Consider the following 24,198-nt stretch of genomic DNA (forward strand, 5'->3'; position numbering starts at 1 on the left):
GACCCTATACTGGTCCAGTCTGTGTGCATTAATTATGGCTTCTGGCACAGAGTTAGCCTGTAGCTTTCCCTGGCCATATGCACTGGACTGTCATGTACTCATATATCTGCGCTGAAATCTCAGAGAAAAATAAATTATTCCTCCTGTGAATGGTAGTTGGAGCACTAACACAGTCCTTAAGTTGTGATTATACTCCGTCAACAGTTCACAGACTTGTACTGGTCTTGCAGATGCAGACATGGGTCTATCAAACCATACTGAGGTTCGCTTAATCTAGCGAGGTTCCACACATGTATTTCCCGATCTATTGGCGTTGGGTGTCATGGTCCTCAAAAGACAGTGGAATTCCTCCTTTATCACTCACTCTGTCTTAACGTTATAAAGTTCTGCCTTCACTGTCTTCATTTAACTTTCCTTTTCAACTTTTGCCTATTTTTTTCTTCTTCTCTGTCTTGGAAATACAGCTAGAAGTGCATAGGGTCACCCACTGGACTAAAGTGAGGAACAACTGGGGCGTGCACGTGCTTGCTACGCGTACAGACTGCATTTTTTTTCCACCCCAGACCCTTGCAGACAATGGCAGATGATGACACGATGATGGCATTTACGCCATGTGGCCCACATCTTTTTTTTAGATTATTTTTTGGCAGGTTTCCAAGTCTTCATTATATAGGACAGAAGGGAAATAAGGTGAGAGAGAGGGGGAGACATGCAGCAAAGGGCCGAAGGTTGAAGTTGAACCCGCGGCCGCTGCCTCGAGGACCTTCAGCCTCTTTACATGGGGCGACTGCTCTAACCACTGCATCTTTTACATCTTTTACCCTCTTACAGCAAGGGGGTTCAAATCCAGGCTGGGGCCCTTCTGTGTGGCGTTTGCATGTTCTCCCTGTGTCGCCATGGGTTCTCTACATGTCTTCTCCGGCTTCTTCCCACAGTCCAAAGATATGCAGGTTAATTGATGACTCTCAATTGCCCCTAGGTGTGCGTGTGAATGGTTGTCTGTCTCTGTCTGTCTCTATGTGCCTTGTGATAGACTGACGTCTTGTCCAGGGTGTACCCCGCCTTAAGCCCAGTATTAGCTGGGATTGGCTCGAGCCCCCTGCGACCCCTTTAAGGGACAAGCGGTTACAGATGATGGATAATGAAATTGACAGTAACAATGACAACATAAATCAAAGTCAAAGAGAAAATGTTATCTGAAATACCTGAGGCAATATAATTTGAAAATTCCAATCTTGGTTTTATAATCATCTACATCATCACACAGTTCAATGGGATTCACATTGCTGGATAAGATGACCCATGATTTCACATACATGAGCAAATATCGGGATATATTAAAATAGTCAGAGAAGAAGGATGAGATAGCAGCCCAACTGTACTACGTAATTTACGTAATTTAGATGACACTTTACGTTGTGATCTTTACCATGTGTATATTTTATAGACCATTTATTAAGTTAATTACTAGAAAACTTGCTAGCTATATACAGTGGATATCAAAATTAGAGAACAAAGTATTAATTCTTGAATTATTCTGAAATACTGTTATTGTTTAATGTCCAGAATTTGATAGAATATCAGCTGTGGCTGTACCACTGCTGTACTAGCATGTTTAATTAAAGAACACATTTTTAGATACCTCCCAGTTATTGGTGTTAATCTGGCACCTGGTGACAATTTACTTGCACTAATTGCAACACCTTCGCTGCAATTGTCTCCCAATCAGCCTTCAATTTTCATGCAAGACAATGCCCCCCGTTACACTGCAAAACAGGTTATGCAGTTCCTTGAAGCTAAGAATAATGAAACAATGAAATGGCCAGCCCAGAGTCAGATTTAAACCTCATAGAGAATTTCTGGAAAATCATTGGCAACAAAGTAATGTCTAAGAAACCCACTACAATTAGTGAACTGTGGAAGAGACTGAGTCAGAATGGACCAAGATCAAACCAGAACAGTGTGAGAAACTAGTGATGTCCTCTGGGCGCAGATGTGCTGTAGTCCTTCAAAGCAAGAGTCTCTACACTCCCTATTCATTTTTTAATCCTATAGCCCTAAGAAAACATTTCTTAAATCTTCTCTTCTGACACAATGGTTACTGTTCTCTAATTTAGCTCAATGTATTTTTCACAGAATTAAAGTTTTTGTGCCTTGGATATTTAAAAAAAACATGCTAGTACAGCAGTGGTATAGCCACAGCTGATACTGTCAAATTCTAAACAATACAAAATAACAATACTTCATAATAAATAAAGAATTTATACTTTGATCTCCACTGTATATCTCTATGTAAATATAAAATTACCCATATCTTGACAGAAGACTTTGGCCATATTTCCCAGCCCTAAGTGCCTGGTGAATGAACTACATTTATATAGAGTTGTCTAGTCGTAGTGCCTCTCCGGGAACCATCACCTTATCATGGTGGAGAGGTTTGTGTGTCCCTGTGAACCTGAGGGCTGTGTTGTCTGGAGCTTAATGCTCCTGGTAGGGTCTCCCATGGCAAAGTGGTCTCAGGCGAGGGGCCGGACTAAGAATGGTTCACGAAGACTCAATGGACAAACAACAAAGAGGAAGAGAGACCCTGCCCGGAGGAAGCCCGGGGCCCCCGTCTGGAGCCAGGCCCAGACGGAGGGCTCGCCGGCGAGCGCCTGGTGGCCGGGTTTGCCACGGAGCCCGGCCGGGCACAGCCCGAAAAAGTGACGTGGCACCTCCCTCCTCTCCATCCTGTGGGCCCACCACTCGCAGGAGGGACCACTTGGGTCGGGTGCGCTGCTGCACGGGTGGCAGTGAAGGTGAGGGGCCTCGACGGACCAGACACGGGCAGCAGAAGCTGGCTCTTGGGACGTGGAATGTCACCTCTCTGTCGGGGAAGGAGCCGGAGCTTGTGCGGGAGGTGGAGCGCTACCAGTTAGATCTGGTGGGGCTTACCTCCACACACAGTCTCGGTTCTGGAACCGTTCTCCTGGATAGGGGTTGGACACTATTCTTCTCTGGAGTTGCCCAGGGTGCGAGGCGCCGGGCGGGTGTGGGGATACTCACAAACCCCCGGCTGAGCGCCGCGGTGTTGGAGTTCACCCCGGTGGACGAGAGGGTCGCCTCCTTACGCCTGCGGGTGGTAGGGGGGAAAACTCTGACTGTTGTTTGTGCATATGCACCAAACAGCAGTTCAGAGTATTCTGCCTTCTTGGAGACCCTGAATGGAGTCCTGCATGGGGCTCCAGTAGGGGACTCAATAGTTCTGCTGGGAGACTTCAACGCCCACGTGGGCAATGATGGAGACACCTGGAGAGGCGTGATTGGGAGGAACGGCCTCCCTGATCTAAATCTGAGTGGTCGTCAGTTATTAGACTTCTGTGCTAGTCACAGATTATCTATAACTAACACCATGTTCGAACATAAGGATGCTCATAAGTGTACGTGGTACCAGAGCACCCTAGGCCAAAGGTCGATGATCGATTTTGTGATCGTATCATTTGATCTGAGGCCGCATGTTTTGGACACTCGGGTGAAGAGAGGGGCAGAGCTGTCAACTGATCACCATCTGGTGATGAGTTGGATCAGAGGATGGGGGAAGATTCTGGACAGACCAGGTAAACCCAAACGAGTAGTGCGGGTGAACTGGGAACGTCTGGAGGAGGCCCCTGTCCGAGAGATCTTCAACTCACACCTCCGGCGGAGCTTTTCTGGCATCCCTGTGGAGGTTTGGGGCATTGAACCGGAGTGGGCAATGTTCAAAGCTTCAATTGCTATAGCTGCAGCGGTGAGCTGTGGCCTCAAGGTCTTAGGTGCCTCAAGGGGCGGTAACCCTCGAACACCGTGGTGGACACCAGTGGTCAGGGAAGCTGTCCGACTGAAGAAGGAGGCCTTCCGGGATATGCTATCCCAGAAGACTCCGGAGGCAGTTGCAAGGTACCGACAGGCCAGAAGGGCTGCAGCCTCTGCTGTGACAGAGGCAAAGCAGCGGGTGTGGGAGGAGTTCGGAGAAGCCATGGAGAAGGACTTTCGGGCGGCACCAAGGTGCTTCTGGAAAACCATTCGACATCTCAGGAGGGGGAAACGGGGAACCGTCCAAGCTGTTTACAGTAAAGATGGGACGCTGGTGACCTCAGCCGATGAGGTGATCGGGCGGTGGAAGGAGCACTTTGAGGAACTCCTTAATCCGACCAACACGCCCTCTTTTGTAGAGGCAGAGCTGGAGGCTGATGGGGAATCATTGTCAATATCCCTGGCGGAAGTCACTGAGGTAGTCAAACAACTCCACAGTGGCAAAGCCCCAGGGGTTGATGAGATTCGGCCAGAAATGCTGAAAACTTTGGGTGGGGAGGGGCTGTCTTGGTTGACACGCCTCTTCAACATTGCGTGGAAGTCTGGGACAGTGCCAAGGGTGTGGCAGACCGGGGTGGTGGTTCCTCTTTTTAAAAAGGGGGACCAGAGGGTGTGTGCCAATTACAGGGGTATCACACTACTCAGCCTCCCTGGTAAAGTCTACTCCAAGGTGCTGGAAAGGAGGGTTCGTCCTATAGTCGAACCTCAGATTGAAGAGGAACAATGTGGATTCCATCCTGGACGTGGAACAACGGACCAGCTCTTCATTCTCGCAAGGATCCTGGAGGGGGCCTGGGAGTATGCTCATCCAGTCTACATGTGTTTTGTGGATCTGGAGAAGGCATATGACCGGGTTCCTAGGGAGATACTGTGGGAGGTGCTGCGGGAGTATGGGGTGAGGGGGTCACTTCTGTGGGCCATCCAATCTCTGTACACCCAAAGTGAGAGCTGTGTCCGGATCCTCGGGAGTAAGTCGGATTCGTTTCCGGTGGGGGTTGGCCTCCGCCAGGGGTGCGCTTTGTCACCAATCCTGTTCGTGATTTTCATGGACAGGATTTCAAGGCGTAGTCGTGGTGGGGAGGGGTTGCAGTTCGGTGGGCTGAGGATCTCGTCTCTGCTTTTTCGCAGATGATGTGGTCCTGATGGCATCGTCGGTCAGTGACCTTCAGCACTCACTGGATCGGTTCGCAGCCGAGTGTGAAACGGCTGGGATGAGGATCAGCATCTCTAAATCTGAGGCCATGGCTCTTAGCAGGAAACCGGTGGATTGCTTACTCCAGGTAGGGAATGAGTCCTTACCCCAAGTGAAGGAGTTCAAGTACCTCGGGATCATGTTCACGAGTGAGGGGACGATGGAGCGTGAGTTTGGCCGGAGAATCGGAGCAGCGGGGGCGGTGTTGCAGTCGCTCTACCGCACCGTTGTGACGAAAAGAGAGCTGAGCCGGAAGGCAAAGCTCTCGATCTACTGGTCAATCTTCGTTCCTACCCTCACCTATGGTCATGAAAGTTGGGTCATGACCGAAAGAACGAGGTCGCGAGTACAAGCGGCCGAAATGGGTTTTCTCAGGAGGGTGGCGGGAGTCTCCCTTAGAGATAGGGTGAGAAGTTCAGCCATCCGTGAGGAACTCGGAGTAGAGCCGCTGCTCCTTAGCGTTGAAAGGAACCAGTTGAGGTGGTTCGGGCATCTGGTAAGGATGCCCCCTGGGCGCCTCCCTAGGGAGGTGTTCCAGGCACGGCCAGCTGGGAGGAGGCCTCGGGGAAGACCCAGGACTAGGTGGAGAGATTATATCTCCACACTGGCCTGGGAACACCTCGGGATCCCCCAGTTAGAGCTGGTTAATGTGGCCCAGGAAAGGGAAGTTTGGGGTCCCCTGCTAAAGCTGCTGCCCACGCGACCCGACCCCGGATAAGCGGATGAAGATGAGATGAGAGATGAGATAGTCGTAGTGATCACACCAAGTGCTTTACAACACAAGCCAGCATATACTGTCGGCAGAGGCTAATATGCACGGTGCTACCTGCTCAATAAACACTCACATGCCAATGGCACAGCAATTGGGTGGCATTGGGATTCAGTATCCTGTCTAAGGACCCTTTGAGGGGTTATCCCTCTGTTCCCCGGGTCCTAAGTGCCCTACTCGGGAAACTTCAAACCCTTACGCGACCAGGGTCCTATGTTCCCTGGTCGCGCAAGCCTATGCCTTCGCTGATTTAATTCAGCATTTAGTTAGGGTTAGGGGGGGTTACGGTTAGGGCCAGGGTTAGGGGATAGTGTTAGGGTCTACATAGATCTATTTGCCAGGGAATTGAGCACTGATTGTGGAAAAAATAACAGACCGGGGGACACAGGTCCCTTTCTGTGAAAAGCAGGGAACATTGTGCCCTTTCTTAAAAAAGGGTTCGGTGTTCCCTGGACACATACAAAGCGGGGAACATTGGACCTTTTTTGGGGAAAGCGGGGAACATCAGACCTTTTTCTTAAAAACGGGTCCTATGTTCCTTGGTCACATACAAAAAGTGGGGACCAAAGAACCCAGGGAACATAGGTACGCTCCCCACTTCGACATGTTGACTAGGCTACTTCACCTGAGAAGTGAATGACGGCTCTACCTCCTCCCATCCACTCAAAATAAATGACAGAAAACATATGAAGTTAATCATTATTCTCTTTCAGCTTCATGATCTGAAGAGAATATCACAACTCGTCTTTTTGGTAATTTCGGAAACACATTTCTCAAGTCAAAAAGTATAGAAAATACCCCTAAAAAAATGTAAGTTTACAGGTTTGAAATCGGCACAATCGAAACAGTAATTAAAATTCTTCTCTGGAAACTTCTCTGTACCTCACAGCAAGTCATAGACAGTCAAAGACTCAGACAAAGAACTCATAGGGTGCTGGACAAAATTCATTAAGTCATTACAGAAAATACAGAATTATGGCCTGTTCATACGAGCAGTTAAAACAACAAGTTGTGGGGCAAAAGTAATAAGTATCCCAGCAATCTCAGGGGAGTAAATCTAAGCAAAACATTCTGCAATCTGTCTTGACAGTTCTGTTGATAAGGTAATGAAGAAGTGGAGACTGCTGACTAACCCTCCTCTGTTGGGAGTATATACTGCTCCATGAAAAAGGAATGGTTAGCAGACAATGAATTCAAATATATATATTTTTTAAACTGTGTAAACTTATTGCCCCATTAGCAACCAAGCTAACAGACAGTTGGCAGCCATTAGCCTAAGCATTTTTGTTTGTTCGTTTGTTTTTAGCTCAGGGAGCTTTTTTCTCTTCTTCAATATCTCTTTGTTGAATGAAATTAGTGTATATACACGTGTAAGGGAAAAATGCTAGGGGAGAGTAGACAACTTAGATGAAAAATACAGTAGAAGGGAGGTCAGAGAACTAATTGTTACTGACTAGCATTATCTTGACTGTGTATTGAATATATGCCAATTCCTAATTTCTTAATCTGTTGGTGCAAGTAGTGTGTTTAATGGTTTTTGAATTCCCTAGCTGCTCTACTGGGTAGTTTCAATTTGTTTTTGGACATCTATCATGTTGTTACATGTACATGCCTTCTTCCTCTTTGGCTGTAGATTATTTGGAGTCAAAGACATTGAAGAGCTCAGAGACACTGTAATCTGCAGCTCCTACAGGTCCAATCAATACTATTGACTGCAGCCTAGTTGGCCTGCAATTAGGGCATTGATAAATGAGATAAGCATGTGCATACGCAGTGTGTTTATTTGTGTGGTTAATTCAGTATTGGAGGTTCCTATTCCTATGAATGGTACCATATAACAAGCACTTTTCAGCTCATGTCCTCTTTGGGACTGATTCTCTAGATGCTTATATAGTCCAAATGAGTCAGTGGGAGCCTCTGAACATATTACAGGGGCAACCATGAACCAACAAGGTGAGAATTCAGCATTTTCTTTTGTTTTAGCTGGTGAAACATGAATGTTTACTGTTAACATGTTGGTTTTGCTCTCACTTCCTCTGGTATTAGTATTCCATTTTGTTTCTTTTTCTCTTTTCTTTAAATTTCTCTTTTCTTTAAATTGTCCAACATTTTTCTTCTCATTCTTGTCAAGCGTTGAATTAATGGCACTATTCTCATGTCTGTGCTCTAAGTAGGCTACTGTCCAAGGGTCCTATGTTCCCTGCTCAATATCTTCTTAATATGAAATTAAGGAGATTTTGCAAAACTGTTTTATGTTCCCTTCTTCTTTAAGAAATGTTTGCTGAATGTTTAATGTATGTTTGCTGGGTCAATATGTTAAAATTGCTTCTAGCCTAGTAATGTTATACTCCTTAATACATAGAATTTAGGGGCAAGACCGTTTTTCTTGACTTGACATTTACTGTATATCTCCACAATGGCTAGCAAGATTTTTACTAGATGTCAAGAAGTCGAAGGTCGTTTTAATACCGGTAGTTTGGAGCAGGAAAAATCGTCCGATATTACTCCTCCCCGTACCCCCCAATTCTCTTATCTCTGCTGCTCTCTCTCTCTCTCTCTCTCGCTCTCTCTTGCGCTCTGTGTTTGTGTGTGTGTGTGTGTGAAGAGCAGCCCCGCCCCTCAGTGATTAGAGAGACAGAGGGCAGGGGAGCAGGGAAGAAGCAGGGAAGAAGCAGTTTATGGCGCTGTTTATGGCGCAACTGTGCTATAATTTACACAATGTCTGTAAATTTAACCCTCTGAGGGCTAAGGCTATTTTCTTGATTTTGCATACTTTTGTAAATTCCCCTTTTAAGGGTACTTGCATATATGATAATAATAAGTGTTTTATATGCAAATTTTCAGAACAAACTCAGCTTTATGTATAGTGAGGCCCAAATTTGTCCTAGAGCAATGTGTAAAGAGATTATTTGGCCCAAATGCTGAAAATTGAATTCTGCTTTTTCAAATTCTTCATATCTCTAATGAAAACATATCTTTACTTATGTGGACGACCAAAGTCATAGGTTCACAAAAGTAGAATAATATATGGATAAAATAGCAGATACATGTACATTGAAAGTCTGAATTTTGCCAATATCGCTTTTTGAGAAAAAGTGTTGTCTCTAACTCTACATATTTTCACCATAAGATAAAATGGGACTTCATACCACATAACTAGCTTCATGGGATGTGTGCAAATGAAGAAAATAGCATTACAACTGTTTCTCTTCCAAACCAAATATTTATTAAAAATACACAATTAACAATATTTACATAATGTGCATGTTTTTATGCTTCATATATTCAGCTGTGCCATGTGCTGGTAAAGTGATGAAGGCTGTGGTGCAGGAACAGCACCAGGAACAAAGGACTAGAATGATGTGTTGGTGGTGCCTGGTGGCAGACAGAAAAGTATTTCACTGTTATATTCAGTATAAAAATCACATACAAATAAAGAAATGCAATTTTATGAAAGACAGTTTCATCTGCACAGGACATTGTGCTGAACCAGTGGCCAAAACATATTCATCCATCTAGACTATTAGTAAGTGAAGATCACTAATCAATAATACAAAACTAAATAACTATTACAGAGTAATACTTTACTAACGGACAGTCAATTTTGTCAAACAAAGTTCATAGCTGTTGATACACAGACCAATTTACGCATTGTGCACAGAAGCACACTTTGGCCAATCTGGTCACAATTACGCATTGTTTTTGTGAAGTAAAAACATTTACTCGTCTTCAAATGGATCTCTATTGTTCCTCTTTGTCGGAGGAATCAACCCTCTGGCCCAGAAGCACCGTAAGCCTTGTCGCAGCTTGGCCAAATCAGTTCCAGAACGGCGCTTGTGTATATCTATGTGTTATCCACTGTTGTGATCTGCTCATACTGCAGTGTGATCTGGGAACATATAGCCTATTCCACACAAAAATACATGAAAAATATCCATTTGATTTGTATTTATGTATGAAAGCTAGCCTGGCTATTGCCAGACCAAATTCAATCTACGATTGCACGTTGGTCTGGGAAAGCTGCTGTCCTTTTTCTTCTGCACAAGAGACGTAGTTCAAATGGCTGAACGCAATTGGATAGTCCTTCAACCAAACAGAATGTAGTTTGAAAGCTGCAACATATTCAGTCTCATGTCGTTATATTGTACTACCAATTCACTACCGACACAGTTTTGTGTATTGTCTCACTAATCATTGCTGAGTTATGAAGCCTAACCTGATTCTGCCAGGGTATATTCATCTATAAGGCTAACGTTCAGCCTCTGCAGTGATTTATTTACTTCCACCATGTTCATTCAGCCAGGCAGATATATTGTACTGTTGATTGGTCCTCGGACTCATGTAACAGGATCTCTAATGTTTAAGTGAGCTTAACAAACTCTCATGCTGGCTTTTTTTTGTCCTCATACTGTAGTACTGAGTCAACTAATTTCAGTTCTTTTGAAATTTGAAACTTCATTATTAAAATAGGTATATGATGTTTCAAAACAATTATAACTATTTACAGTTTTATTTAGACTACAGATCCAACAATACAGTACATGTACAGTATTTGTGCAAAAGGCTTAGTGGGGAGAATCTTTAAAAAGTAAAAGACGTATTAGGTTCTTGCTAACATTATATTTCAGTACAATATTAAAAATACTATATGAGAGTATTCCTTTCATTCACATCTTATAGCCTACACTCACATATTAATTGAACCAACTCCTATGGCTGAATGCCCCCGTTTTATTGTTCAGGACCAAGCCCCCACCACAGCGACTTCCTGGTTGATCCAATAAGGAAGTGCAAAAAAACTGCAGTTCTCCTAATATCAATTAGAAGCAGTTTGCACAATAGAGCAGTTTCTCATTGACCCCCATGTTAAACAGGCCGATTTTCACAGCACAATTAAACCTATTTAAGACCTGGTACAAAAATCATTTTAGTCTGTATGTTTAGGTCATATCTCCATGACAACACTTATTTTTGTAACAGGCTAGTTTTTATTTTATTGGAGGTAAAAGTTTATGAATAATTAGGGGCGGGCCTCTTGAGTGACAGTTAGCCTCTGGCCGCCACTTCGCCCCTGAGGGTAGTCGTCAGGATTAGCATGCTAACTCCATCATCTACACCTGGACTGCGATCATTCGTCCTGTGGTGTTTCTATTAGTGACAAGATGGTTTGCCCTTCAATCAACTGTACAAACAGATGTTTAGGAACACATCGTGTTAACATTAGCTTTGTTATGCTAATTAATTAGCCGCACTTGCACCATGACTTGCAGTACAGCCTGCTATCTAGTCTCCGCTAGAGACACAGGACTCCCACTCCTGTTTATCTAGTAACTGTTAGCCTAGCTCCCGGGCGGTGGAGCTAATGTGAGCTAATGTGGCTAATTATGTAAACGTCACCCAGACGGATGTATCTCTCTCCCCCCAACGTCACATCAATGCCCTTTTTTGGTAAGAGGAAATAAGAAGGAGTCAAAGTCTGTCAAGATGGTGACTCCCAGAGGCAAATATGATTGGATCAAGTTGAGAGAATGGGCCCCGGCGAAGAAGTTACATCCATTTTTTATACAATCTATGCTCAGGACCTAGGACCTTACAGTGGAGTCATGTCTTTGGTGACATAGTAAATACGTTAGTTTGTTTGTTCAGACAGTAGGCTAGGTCTTTTGTCTATCTGTGTCGATTGGAAAAGTCATAAACACAATGACATGTCATTCTGAAGTGTGACATTTGTCTTCCATTTTCATCCCATGCCATAATGTAAAGGAACAAAAATACTTTTATGAAATATATCTATTTGAAGGGATGCAGCAATGACACTTTTTATTTATCATTTAATTTCTTATGGAAAATGAATGAATGTTCGTCAACAAATGTTGAGAACTGTTACCCTGGAAATCCAATTGCATCGCTAGCAAATTTCAGTTGGAGCTCATTTTTTATGTCAGAAAATCCCTCTTGATGTTATGGGTGGGGATAACAGAGGACGAGAGTGCTTAGCCGTAGAAGTCATCACCTTGTTCATTGCTCTGATTGCTCCGGTCGTAGTTGGTTGTAGTGCTATCCAATTGCGTGCAGTGGTATTTGGAAATGCATGTGTTGGTGCCGCCCCTTTAGTTGGGAAGGTCTATTGCTCGTTGCCAGACCCTACTTCTGGATAGATGTGGGTCTGGATTTCCAGGCTAAAGAACTGTATCAGATTGTATAGAATTGCACCAAATTGTTATATATTAAAATGTATCGTTCCTTGACTTAATTTATTTAAAATGTCAAATTAATGTGTTTGCATTAAACAAATATTAACTGTATCTATCAGATTGAATCGCATCGCCCAAAACTAATCAACATCGCATCGAATTGCACTGGATCGTCCCATATTAAAATGTGTTCCTGAATTGTAGCCTTTGTATCTAGATATCAGACCGTCTTATAAAAGAAAGATGCACATCTCTAATATTTACCTAATTCACATTCATGAGAACTATGTGAAAAGGTGAGCAGATGTAATGAAACAACATTAACCTTTAATTAGTTTGCCATAGATATGATCCTTTACATTGCATAACATTAACATCAAAGGTGCAAAAACTAAGCTAAGAATAGTGTATTTAACAGTGACAGAGGTGACAGCAGTATTATTTTAACCCCACTAGGAACAGGGTTATTACGTGACTATTGACTACTACTGACAATGAGTCCAAAGACCAAAATACACTTCCTGAGAATCAGAAAAGCCTGTGTTATTTATGTTTTGATTAAAACAATGTTCATAAATTCTGCAGTGCAGCTTGCATGAAGTAAAATAAAAAGGTTATCTTACCTCTTTAAATTTATATTGGTTCATTAACCTCTGGTTGGACAGGAAAGGACTTGACTAGACAGCAGAGATGGTCACAAGTCACTTTGATATATTTTTATTGTATTATAGTCCTGTTTTTTGTATTTGCTGCTCATTATGTTTGTCAGGAACTTTGTTAGTTGTGCTGCTGCCTGTCTTAGCCAGGGCACTCTGAAAAAAGGTCCCAATGAGCTTTTCCTGTTAAATAAAGGTCAAATACATAAAGAAATCCTCTAGCCTCTCAAACGCAGTGTAATGGTAAGCTAATAAGGCAGTTTTTGTAATGTAAACTTGCCTTTAGCTGACATTAAAAATGAACGTGTATTTCTCTCGGTTTAATGGTGTTAGCCAGCAGATGCCGACAGCACTGGCAAAAAATATGCAATTAAACGAATGCCAATCTAAAAGTTAACCTTTCACAAAGCTAACATCAGTAGCAAGCTAACGTTGATAGTTATGCAGTTGAGCTTAATATGTTTGCTAACTTGGTGCGTTTTCAGGTGCCTGATAAAATTTGTTGTGGTCCATCCAGCATCCTTTATTTTCATATCACAGGAGCTGCATTCAGCGATTCCTTTGTTTAGGCTTTGCGTGAAGTTATCAAAGCTGATTAAACGATATGACAAATGGTAATGAATCTGCAGCAGCAGCAGCAGGTGGTGTGCAATGGTGACAGATGCATAAAGTTACACATGGTGCTAGGAATGAAAATGTGCTTGTGATGTTAATGCGTGAAAATGAACAAAAATAAAAAATATTGTGCATGATTCCCAAACCTCGAGCTCTGCTGGACAGTCTTCTTCTGGAGACAAGTGTTTTGCAGTTCCTATGCATCATGACTGAGATTTTTTTTGTAGGAATTGGAAAATGAGAAAACTATAAGCACATGTTCTGTATTACTGTGATGTAAAAGGACAGTACATCTATTTTGAAATTCACATTATTGTCCATCAAGAATAATTCTCAGCCTGTGTGGTCCTCCGTCATCTAAAGCCACACACATTGGTGCTTAATGCTTTTTGTAATGTTTAAAGACCAATCGTGGAGCTAGAATGTAGGGGGAAAAGCCTGATGCTCAGACGTTAATCATACAGCCATGCCCCCCAAATCGGGAAACATGTTAAACATAGCACACTTTAAAGAAGCCCTCCAAAGGCATGCAAACACCCCAGAAGGGACCTACAAAACAAAAGAGGAGAAAAATACTGGGAAAGGAAGGACGGAGATTGAGTTAGACTGAGCCTGTGATTATTTTAGACACATCAAGAGAGAGGCTTGTAGATAAAGCCTCGCTGCTCCTGAAGGGGAGAAGGTGCTAGTATTATAATTGGAGAAGATGGACTGTCCATACTCTCTCTGTGCTTTATTGGAGCGTTTTAGAGCACCATTCTAATTTCATTGGCTGAGCACAAGTGACCATAATCCTGACCGCAGGCTTGATTTGAGTGCTCAGAAGAGGACTGAGCGGCACTCTGTAGTCTGAAAGCTTAAATGTGCTGCATGAGTGTGTGTGATGGGAGGACGATATCACATTATCTGCGGAGAGCTGGTTTGCCAGGGGAGTGCCAGCCCGTTTGTGTATGTCGGTGTGTGATTCCTGTACTTATGCCAAAAGTCGTATGTGTGTTACACCTTGGAGACATCATAAGCTGTACATCATTAATGCCTGAGGCTCAAAGTAATGATGATGGAGTGTCAGAGGTGAATGCTACTTCAGCAACTCATGCGATGAATCAATTCTGAAGATCCTGGACAACAGTGCCAATGTATGTGCGTGCATATGTGTGAGTGTATTTTTGTGTTTGCGGTTGTGTAAATGCTGACATCTGTGATGAATCAACTCATTTCGTCCAATCTGATTTTCAGAGGTTTGGAGCAGAGGACCCAGAGAGTGAGTGTGTGTGTGTGTGTGTGTGTGTGTGTGTGTGTGTGTGTGTGTGTGTGTGTGTGTGTGTGTGTGTGTGTGTGTGTGTGTGTGTGTGTGTGTGTGTGTGTGTGTGTGTGTGTGTGTGTGTGTGTGTGTGTGTGTGTGTGTGTGTGTGTGTGTGTGTGTGTGTGTGTGTGTGTGTGTGTGTGTGTGTGTGTGTGTGTGTGTGTGTGTGTGTGTGTGCGTGCGTGCGTATAGACTGGCTCAAATTAATCTGAATCAGGCTCAGAAGGAGCACTTATTGATGTCTAAGTGATATAATGATTTTCCAGTATAACCAGTACATCTGACCTTTAACAAGGCTTTCTATCTAATCGTTTGCCTCTGACAAAGACTAAGTGCAAAATCACTAACATCCCGTGTATTCATCACGGATTGGACAGAAGGTATTAAGACACATCAGATAGTAGTGTTAACCTACGTGCTTGGCAATTGTGTCCACTGAAACATAAAGTAGCTGAACTCAGAGTAGTTTTGTTATATTAGAAGAGCCATCATTTAATTTAATGACCTGTATTTGCTGAAACAGCTGGATCCACATCCACCAATTGTCATTTTCTGTTCAATCATCTTGTTATGATTAGGTTTTCAAAATGTAGTGCAATTGTTGCTCTTTTCGCTTCTTAAGTTTTTGTAACAGGAAGCTCTGTGTCAGGCCCGTGAGTGGGAGGAAGCGTGTGACTAGAAATCCGAGTTTCTAGAGTGTGTGAGAAACCTTGTGAGGGCTTGTGTCTCATAAACGCACCACTCGCTGTCACACCATCACACGTTATTTTCGGATGTGTTAATTAAGAAAAGAGCTTGGCATGTGCATGACTGAATAAGTTGTGAAAGTGGGGATCTTCTCACAGGAAGACAGCCCGACCTTATGGCAGATCCAACATGTGTAACCACATACTGGTTTTAGAGAGGCAACAAATAAAAGAAACAAAACCATTTTGCATATCATTGAAATGTTCATGACATGACATTCCTGTAATATGAAACATGCTGATCAATGATGAGACATGCTGTTGCTGCATGTTGCAGATGCAATTAAAAGGATTCCATTTTTTTCTACTGGATGTGTCACAGGCATGTTTCATAACGTGCCTTCTGTTGAATCTACCCATTGATTTTCAGGGATTTGACTCAACCGTTTGACTTGACTAAACCTAAACCTGATTTCATTTTTCCACCTTAATCCTTAACTAAAGTAATTTTCTCTCAAGCTCAACATCACAAATCCAGTGTCTAACACTCCTTGCTAACTGGTAAGCCGAGTGGTTTTGTAACCAGTTTTGAGTGTTTTGCTATCTATTTATTTAGCTGCTGGTAGATTTTGTCACTGCAATAGTATCACAGTCGTGCAAGATACAGGCATGAAAAGTTACAGGTGTATAGTTGAGATCAAAATGAAGAATGAGATTGAAAATAGGTGTGATCAGAGCAAGGGGGCCGGCAGTAGGTGGGTGGAAAGTATGGAAGTGGCCTTTGCCCAAACACTTTACATCCCTCGACCGATTTGGCATCGCGGCTAGTGTGATCCCAGTAGGGTTGTCAAAAAAATCAATACTAACTTGCAAAAGTATAACTTTTACCGTCAACAGTGCAGCCCATGCCTCCCTCGGTTGTCGCAGTGCTGGGTGATGTTACGCAAGTAAGACAGAAACTACAGCTCATTAACGCTGGTTCATCACGTTAACAACAATGGGCTGACTGAACACAGTTAGCACTGCTGCTGGAGGAACTTCACTCCCAGTTTTAGTAGAAAATGAACAAAGCAAAAGTTTGGAAGTATTAAGCATACAAGGCTAACATCCAGTGAAGGGCTAAGGATGTAAAGCTAGCCAATATGCTAACAAAGCTAAAGTGGACATCATCAGTCCTGCCCGTCTAATGATGAGGGACGTTAATTTAACAGGATGACATAATAACGTGTCTGAAAAGTCAACCAGCAATGACACAGAAACAGTGTCAGCTGCTATACCAACTCTATTTAATCAGCAGAGGTCATATGGAGCCAAGTCAGCAGAAACACAGAAGATAAACAGGACTGTAGCTGAATACATTAGCATGGACCAGATCCCTGTTTACACTGTAGAGAAACCTGGCTAACAACAACTGATTCACCAAGTGAATCCAAGGTTTAACCTCCTTCATGGAATCATTTAATGTCCACAGAAATCCCTGAGCTAAACAACACAATAAAACAAACAAGAGAATTTGAACATATCCTTCAAATTTACACCCTACAGTTATGTGTTTTCCTTTTTCTTTGCACTACATCAGACAACTTTTTAAAAGGGTTATTGATGTTGTTTGTGTTGTTATAAACTTCATTTTAAAAATTCTGCCTTTATTTTTGGTAATATTCTCCCTGTGGTATCGAAAATGGTATTGAGTATTTTCCTACGTATCGTATTGATTTTGGAATTCTAATATCGTGACAAACCTCGATCCCAGTGATCCAAGATTGTCTCTAGTTTTAAATGTGCCTCTGTTTGCGTTTGGCATCAGCTCAGATTTTGACAAGGAAGGAAAAACCTGGGAAATTTCTTGAGCTGTGTAGAAATATTAGTTTTAGCTTTTACATCAGTATAAAGTTAATGAGTTTAATGCCTCTTTTTGACCACTGATTTGTTTGTATCCCATGCACACGTGCAAGCTTCTACACATATGGGCAAGACAGCGTGACATTTTACTGCCGTGTAAGGCTATTGCACCGACCTGGAGTTCTTGCTGGTAATGTGCCAAGAATTGTAGCAAAGTGCCAAGAAAAAGTCAAGGAGAGAGAAGACCGCTAACTAGCAAACATTGAAGTAACCATTGATGTATATTAAAAGAGTTGCGTGGCACTACTTCTCAGTCATGCTGCCCCAGTAGCCAACTATGACGCAATTAAACAATCCCCAGCAATCCCCCTGGAAATGAACAGTAATGAAATGTACTAATATAAAATATACTAACATAAGAATGTAATATATTTCTTTACAGGACAATGTGGACCTAGGAGAGCTGATGTTCTCATTGTGCTATCTCCCCACGGCCGGCAGGCTCACCATCACCATGATCAAAGCCAGAAATCTCAAAGCCATGGACATCACTGGAGCTTCAGGTGGGTTCTGACTGACAAGGTGATGTTTCCAGTGGTGTGGTGGTTAAATATACACATAGTATTTTGTTAAATGGCTTTTTAACGGATATTTTGACATCCTTATTGAACTTGCCACGTGTTATCTTTCTCCAGACCCATATGTGAAAGTGTCCCTGATGTGTGAAGGCCGTAGGCTAAAGAAAAGGAAGACGTCAACCAAGCGCAACACACTAAACCCAGTGTACAATGAAGCCATTGTGTTTGATGTTCCACCTGAGAACATCGACCAGATCAGCCTGCTCATAGCTGTCATGGACTATGATCGGTTAGTAAGTCACCAACGTACGGTGACTTTTGTAGGTGGAACAGATTTTGGACAGATGCACAATCAGAAAAATAAGTATATAGTATATGATAATAGATAATGTCTCATTTACTACATTGTCCTGCTGCATTCATGTCTGCTAATCTTCAATAATGCTTGAGATCCTGAAAAGGCGTGCCATCCCCTGCCATTGCCAAAGGCTTTGGGCATGCATATAGTTTTTTTTCCCTACACTCTGGGCACTTGGCATTACGAGAGTGGCCTCTTCACCCAGCGAAATTCAAACACAGTTTTAAAACAATTCTATCCAGCGGCTGACCTTAAATTGTAGAATAATAGCAAATAATGCAACCACAGATTTTTAATGTCATGCATTCATCCAGAGCTGTATTATTTTCAAAATAACTCAGTACCAATTAAACCTTTTCTGTCTTAAATAACCTCTACACCTACTTATATCAGTTTCATCTACAGTACATTAACTGATGGAACATTTTAGAGTCTTCATGTGTTGGTGTTTCTGTCCTGCAGGGTCGGACATAATGAAGTGATCGGGGTATGCAGGGTGGGCAATGAGGCAGAGAGCCTGGGACGAGACCACTGGAATGAGATGCTGACATACCCACGGAAACCCATTGCACACTGGCACCCACTCATGGAGGTACGGGCCACTTTATGTTATTTGGACCTTTTGGACAATTATTAAAAAATGTTTTACTTATATTATTAGATTAATATTTTTATTTTATAATTTAATGTTTTTATATCTAAAAGTAATTTTTAAACTCGACCTAATAGACCAATAACCACTAGCATGACTAAAAATTTGGTATAATCGACATCATATCAGAATAACTGATCAATGACCGTCCACTGCTGATGCCAACACAAATTGAAAACCAATCACCTTTTGATGCAGTAGAAGTAAAGACGCGTTGATGTACACTATGAATTGGGTCTGTAAAAAAATGAGTGGCCTTGTCCCTGACCTCAGGATCAAATTAAAATGACCATTCAGACTCATTATCAGGCTAAGAAAGCAAAATACTAAATTAAAATCATACCTGTGTAGGAATGGTTTTATCATTTCAATGAAACATTTCCATTCTTGTGCACAACATACAGTAGTGTGTACAGACGCTTCTCTTAATAAAGAGATTTAATTGAACCAAGAAAAAATACTTCTGCATAGACTGTAAATTAGTCTAATATATTTATGTTACAATGTTGTGTATAACATAAAACAATCACATAACAAAAACACTGCATAATCCTCTGTATGCTTGTCTTGCTGGGATTGTCCCAACAGAGGCACCTAGCTTACAGAGAGAGAGACATACAGAGAGACAGCTCTATTCACTCAGCTGTTTCTATTTCTGAATTCCCTGCCTACACTCATTAAAAAAACAGAGCACGCTGAAACAGATGCTGGACTGATTCATGTAAATTCATCTAAATCTATTCAGCCAAAGGAGTCAGAAGATAAAACGCTTCAGAATGGATTGCTGTCTGGGTAAATGTAACGCCCATCATCAGCTATGAAACGCATTAGCATTTGCCGGCTCATATGTGTTTTATCTCTTGAAGAACTTAAAAATTCTATGAGATGTGTTTGCATGTTTAACATTCCTCAGTCAATTTAAGGTACACTGGCTAGCTTGTTAGCTGTTAACATGGGTCGTCATGAGGACTGTTGACGTAAACCCTCCATAGACATCATTATTTTTACCAGAGGATGTCTGACCATGCTCATTATGAGAGAGACGAAGGACCCCAGGAATATTATTCCATCTTTAATGAACTTGAATGATTTTCTACAGCTATCCTCACGACACTTCCCTCTAAAACCAGGCCAACTAATATAATGATTATCTTTTCCAATTATTCTACCATTCAGATGACTTACTTGCTGTACAAATATGGCTGCTACAGATATTTTATGTACCAGAGAAATTTGAATTCATGCTACGTGAAATCCCTTGTGAAATGAAACTAAATAAATATAACCCAGTTACCCAGTCCATTTTCAGAATTGAGAACTTAAAAAGGATTATGTAGCTGCATTTATATATTTTACTGTTCTTAGACATCTGGAAAGAAAGAGGAGACCCTTTCAACCTCACAAAAACTATACAAAACCAGACAAGATGAGACAGCGACATTGACGCTAACAGCCAGAGGACCCCCCTCCCCCTTCAAACTAGCGTGTTGTGAGCGAGACGTGACTCATGATTGTTCATGGTAACAGAAAAACTTCTTATAAGTCTTCAGCTGCTCCTTTGCTTCTCTGAGTCCCTGTTTGTCTGCTTTATTTAACAGTTTCATGATTGCTTTCAGCTGTATAAGAGTTTTGTTAAGTTACTGCTGATGAAAACCTATTTAATAAACAAAAGGGTTTTAGGGGATTTTAGCTGAACTGACAACGAATCACATTCTGGTGTCCAGGTCCGACTCACATTGTAGGCTATATTCATCGATGCTGTCAATGCAGAGTTGATTTTTATATGAAGTAATAATAATAATAATAATTTCTGTCAAAATTCCTCCGACACTTGTAGTATTATATAACAACTCTGTTGTTGACTGGTCAGTTTTCGGGGCACATACACACATTTTTTAGCCCTTGTCTGTCTTCTATAGGCTTCATTTTACTATGATCTCTTGCCTTTGTCAAATAAGGGCGCACTTACCAGTGTGAGTGCAAGCATACCGCGCTCTCTGAAAATAACTGACAGCGTCAGCGTCCAGTCTGCAGGTCCATCCAGCACAACTCACCAGGCTTGAAAAACTCAGATCAAATGTTCAAACTAGACAGCACTGATCAAATATGTATCAAGATTTTGTCACTGTACCTCAAATGTTTTCAGAAGCACATTTTAGTGTGCTGTTTAGCTGTAATTTGAGGAAGGTTGTGACCCGTCCACCATTGTTTTCAGCAGGCCAAGCACCGCCGTTTCATTGCTGTGCTTGGTAGTAGGTCACATTTCGTTGCTCATATTGGTTGTAGGCCTATTGATTTGCGCCATTAACATTCTGCTCTGCACCACTGATAACGCCTTTTGGACATAAAAAATTAACTTAGAGGGCCCAGATTAATACACATTTGCGAATTAGTGTGGTGATGCCATTCTAGTACATTTTCTCTCTATCCCCAAACCTCTTCACCTGAGCAGTTAATTGTCACTAAAGAAGACAACCACGTTGTAATTTTGTAATTTCAGTGAAAAGAATCAGAGAGGGTTTACCAGAAAATACGTGGAAACAATTGTCTGATTGGCTGACAGGTCTCTCTGTTCAATTATGCCAAACACTAACTAACACTACTGTGGTGACTCAACCGATCAAGGCAAAAAATGTAATTAAAACCAGTTGCCACTTTGTGCTTAGTGTGGTCTTAACACCTGAATGACTGGGAGGACGTTTTGCAGCATGGACTCTCTTTCTGCACCCCAAGGTGACAAACGCATACAGTCAAATAAAAGCAGACATTTTCTTCAATTCAAAATAAAAATCACAATAACCGAAATATCAAAATACATTTTCATTCCTTAGGTTAAACCTTTATAAATGTCAGCGTAGCTGTACATTTGACTCACCTGAGCACCTTCTCTGCCTTGTGAATGTCCAACGCCCATGCCATGAGGCCACAAGTTGCTGTTTTCTCACCCTGGCTACAGTTGAAAAACAGAGCTCTCTGTTCTGGCCACAGTACCTTGCTGCCCAGGGTTCAGCGACAACACCCTGAAACAGATTCAATTAAAGGCTAATTAGCTTGATAATGTAAGCTAGAGAACACTAGTGGTTGAGATTTGAAGTTGAAATCTGAAATGGTTATTGGACAAAGGAGATGTCAATCATGTTTCATGTGTGATTCGTTACGGAGGAAGCACTTCCATGTGCGTAATTTTCAGTGTTGCGGCCAATCACAGATCAGTATTTTAGTAAAAAAAAAAAGAAAAAAAAGAAGTTTAACATTGAATCGATGTAGATTTATTTTTCCTCCCCAATTACTCCTTCTACCCCCACCCTCCACTGCCTGTGCAGGCCCTCAACAGAAACATATGTCGCTTTTATGGCATTTTGGTAAGAAATACACAATTGTTTTTAGGAAGAGAAACAAAATGTATACATTATAGTACTAGTTTTTAACAAACATTTACTATTTTATTATTTATTTATTTTTTTAAATTTAAATCTTCCTCTTTTCTCTCAAAATATTCAGGAGCTTCCTCCCCTACCTCAATGGACCAGCCTCCACTGCTGTAGAGAACATCTGAGCTTAACAGACCAGCATAGCAGATAGGAACGTTCTTCTATTTTGATTAGGAAAACATATCACAGCATTGTTATGCTGACTGGTGAACCAATAAGAACGGATCTGCTGCCCAATATGAATCCCAAACCTAACTTTTCTAAATGACTGGCCTACAGAGGTCTGGGCTAGGCCCCTGATGTCCTCAAGTCCTAAAAACGCCCCTGATATTGCCAATAATGGGCAAGCTTTTCTAGCTAGCTGTCTCTAGGGCCATTTGTAAGGCACACAAGTTCTGTCAGACACTCTCCAGTAGCCGTGACTTATCTGTGGCCATTAGCTCTGGACTGCAGCGGCAGGGCTGGAGATCCAGACTAATGGCTTATTTGTGTTTCCTTAAAAGATTCACACACTAGTCCTAAGGGAACCTGGCCCACTGGTTATGTCACACACACACACACACACACACACACACACACACACACACACACGGCCAAGAGAAACATCAACAAAATGCTCTTTAACTCCCCAGAGTCATTTCAAGCCAGTTCCGATGCTATTGAGCGGAAAGCAAAGGAAATGAAGAAAGCAGAAAGCTCTTTGCCGTATGAATGAATGGTTGAATAAAAGAAAGGCACACTGCAGGGGCAGCACTTATGAAGCAAGGTTAGTGTTTTTAATTTAGGCTTTTCAGTCTCACAGGGCTGGCTTGGGCTCAAACATATCGCCATGGAAACATACTCGCACAACCTGCTTCAGTTAGATTCAGATCAGATCACAATCATCAATAAACTCTTATGAAAAAACAAATATTTAAATACAATATATCCTATTATTTTGTGTAGTATGTACATTCAATATAGTATGGATATTTGTGGTTGGCCTATGGTTATTCCTATGGTTTTGTGACCCGCTAACTTTCTGCCTTGACTTGACCAACACTTCAGTCAATGTTCAGAACATACTTTATGTTCCCAGATTAGATTATGTTTTGGATACCTATCTTGATTTTACATTATCAACAAAACTTTCACTTGTACGGAAAAAAAATGTCAGTGCCTTGTATTTCATTTACAGAGAACATTCATAGTATTTCTATTCACTTGAATAAAAGCATATTTCTACACTTCAAGTCTATTTTCCCCAGTTTTGTTCATGTAACCACAGTGGCTTTTCAATTCCAGTAAAAAGAAATGACAGTACATCATTTCAATGTATTAAGATATGTGCTCTTGCATTTAGCTACTGTGCACTAGGGGACACAAGGCACGAGTTTCTGAAGAGATTAAGTTTGTTTCTAGTGGACCCTTATTTGACAAAGGCAACAGATGATAGTCAAATAAAGCCTAAAGCACAGAATTTAAAATCCTGGATATCATGGAGCTCAAGATATTCATTGGCTCCTCTTCCAAGGGCATTTTAACTGCTCTTAAATTCAAGTTTCACAATCAGATCTTTGAAGTGCAATCTTGTTGTATAATGTCAATAATTTTTTCATTTAAAATCAAATAAATCTTTATTTTTTGTTTGGCTTCTGTTTGCATCTAACCCAGTCATCTTTCTCTTCCTCCCTTTTCTTCCCCTTTCTCTCTGTTGTGGTTCAGTGGGTCGGACAGGGAGCGACAGGGAGTGGAAGCCAAGGGGGATCCACCAATTCCCTGAAGACACCACCATCGCCATGACCAGAAACACACACACACACACACACACACACACATACATACATACTCTTCAGGTGGTAGAACAATAGATGGACCTGCAGATAATCCTACTGAATTGTTGAAATGTGCAGTACATGGTGTTACTAACAAGTGACTACAGTAGCAGCATCTAAATGCCATCACTCAAACTGATGTGCCATTAGAATGAACAAGGCTTTAGTTTGCTAAAACTGCTGCAAAACCTAATTCCCACTCCTTACTTCCTCTTGTGTCTTCACAACCAAAAACCACTTAACTACATTCCAACTGAACTACTACAGTATTTTCATT

The 24,198-nt window shown here is 41.8% G+C and overlaps 1 protein-coding gene across 1 annotated transcript in view; it reads left to right on the plus strand.

Annotated features, from left to right (window-relative positions):
- syt9b (synaptotagmin IXb) overlaps positions 1-23,889 on the plus strand; it is a gene marked incomplete at its 3' end in the record, with an annotated part of 49,065 nt that extends 25,176 nt beyond the window's left edge. The window contains exons 5-8 of the mRNA XM_083916142.1: positions 17,531-17,651; positions 17,784-17,955; positions 18,487-18,616; positions 23,812-23,889. Of these exons, the coding sequence (XP_083772268.1) occupies positions 17,531-17,651; positions 17,784-17,955; positions 18,487-18,616; positions 23,812-23,889 (501 nt within the window). The remainder of the gene's footprint in view (positions 1-17,530; positions 17,652-17,783; positions 17,956-18,486; positions 18,617-23,811) is intronic.
- Between the last annotated feature and the right edge of the window lie 309 nt (positions 23,890-24,198).

Source organism: Echiichthys vipera (genome assembly GCF_963691815.1).
Source record: "Echiichthys vipera genome assembly, chromosome: 7".
NCBI classification, from domain to species: Eukaryota; Metazoa; Chordata; class Actinopteri; order Perciformes; family Trachinidae; genus Echiichthys; species Echiichthys vipera.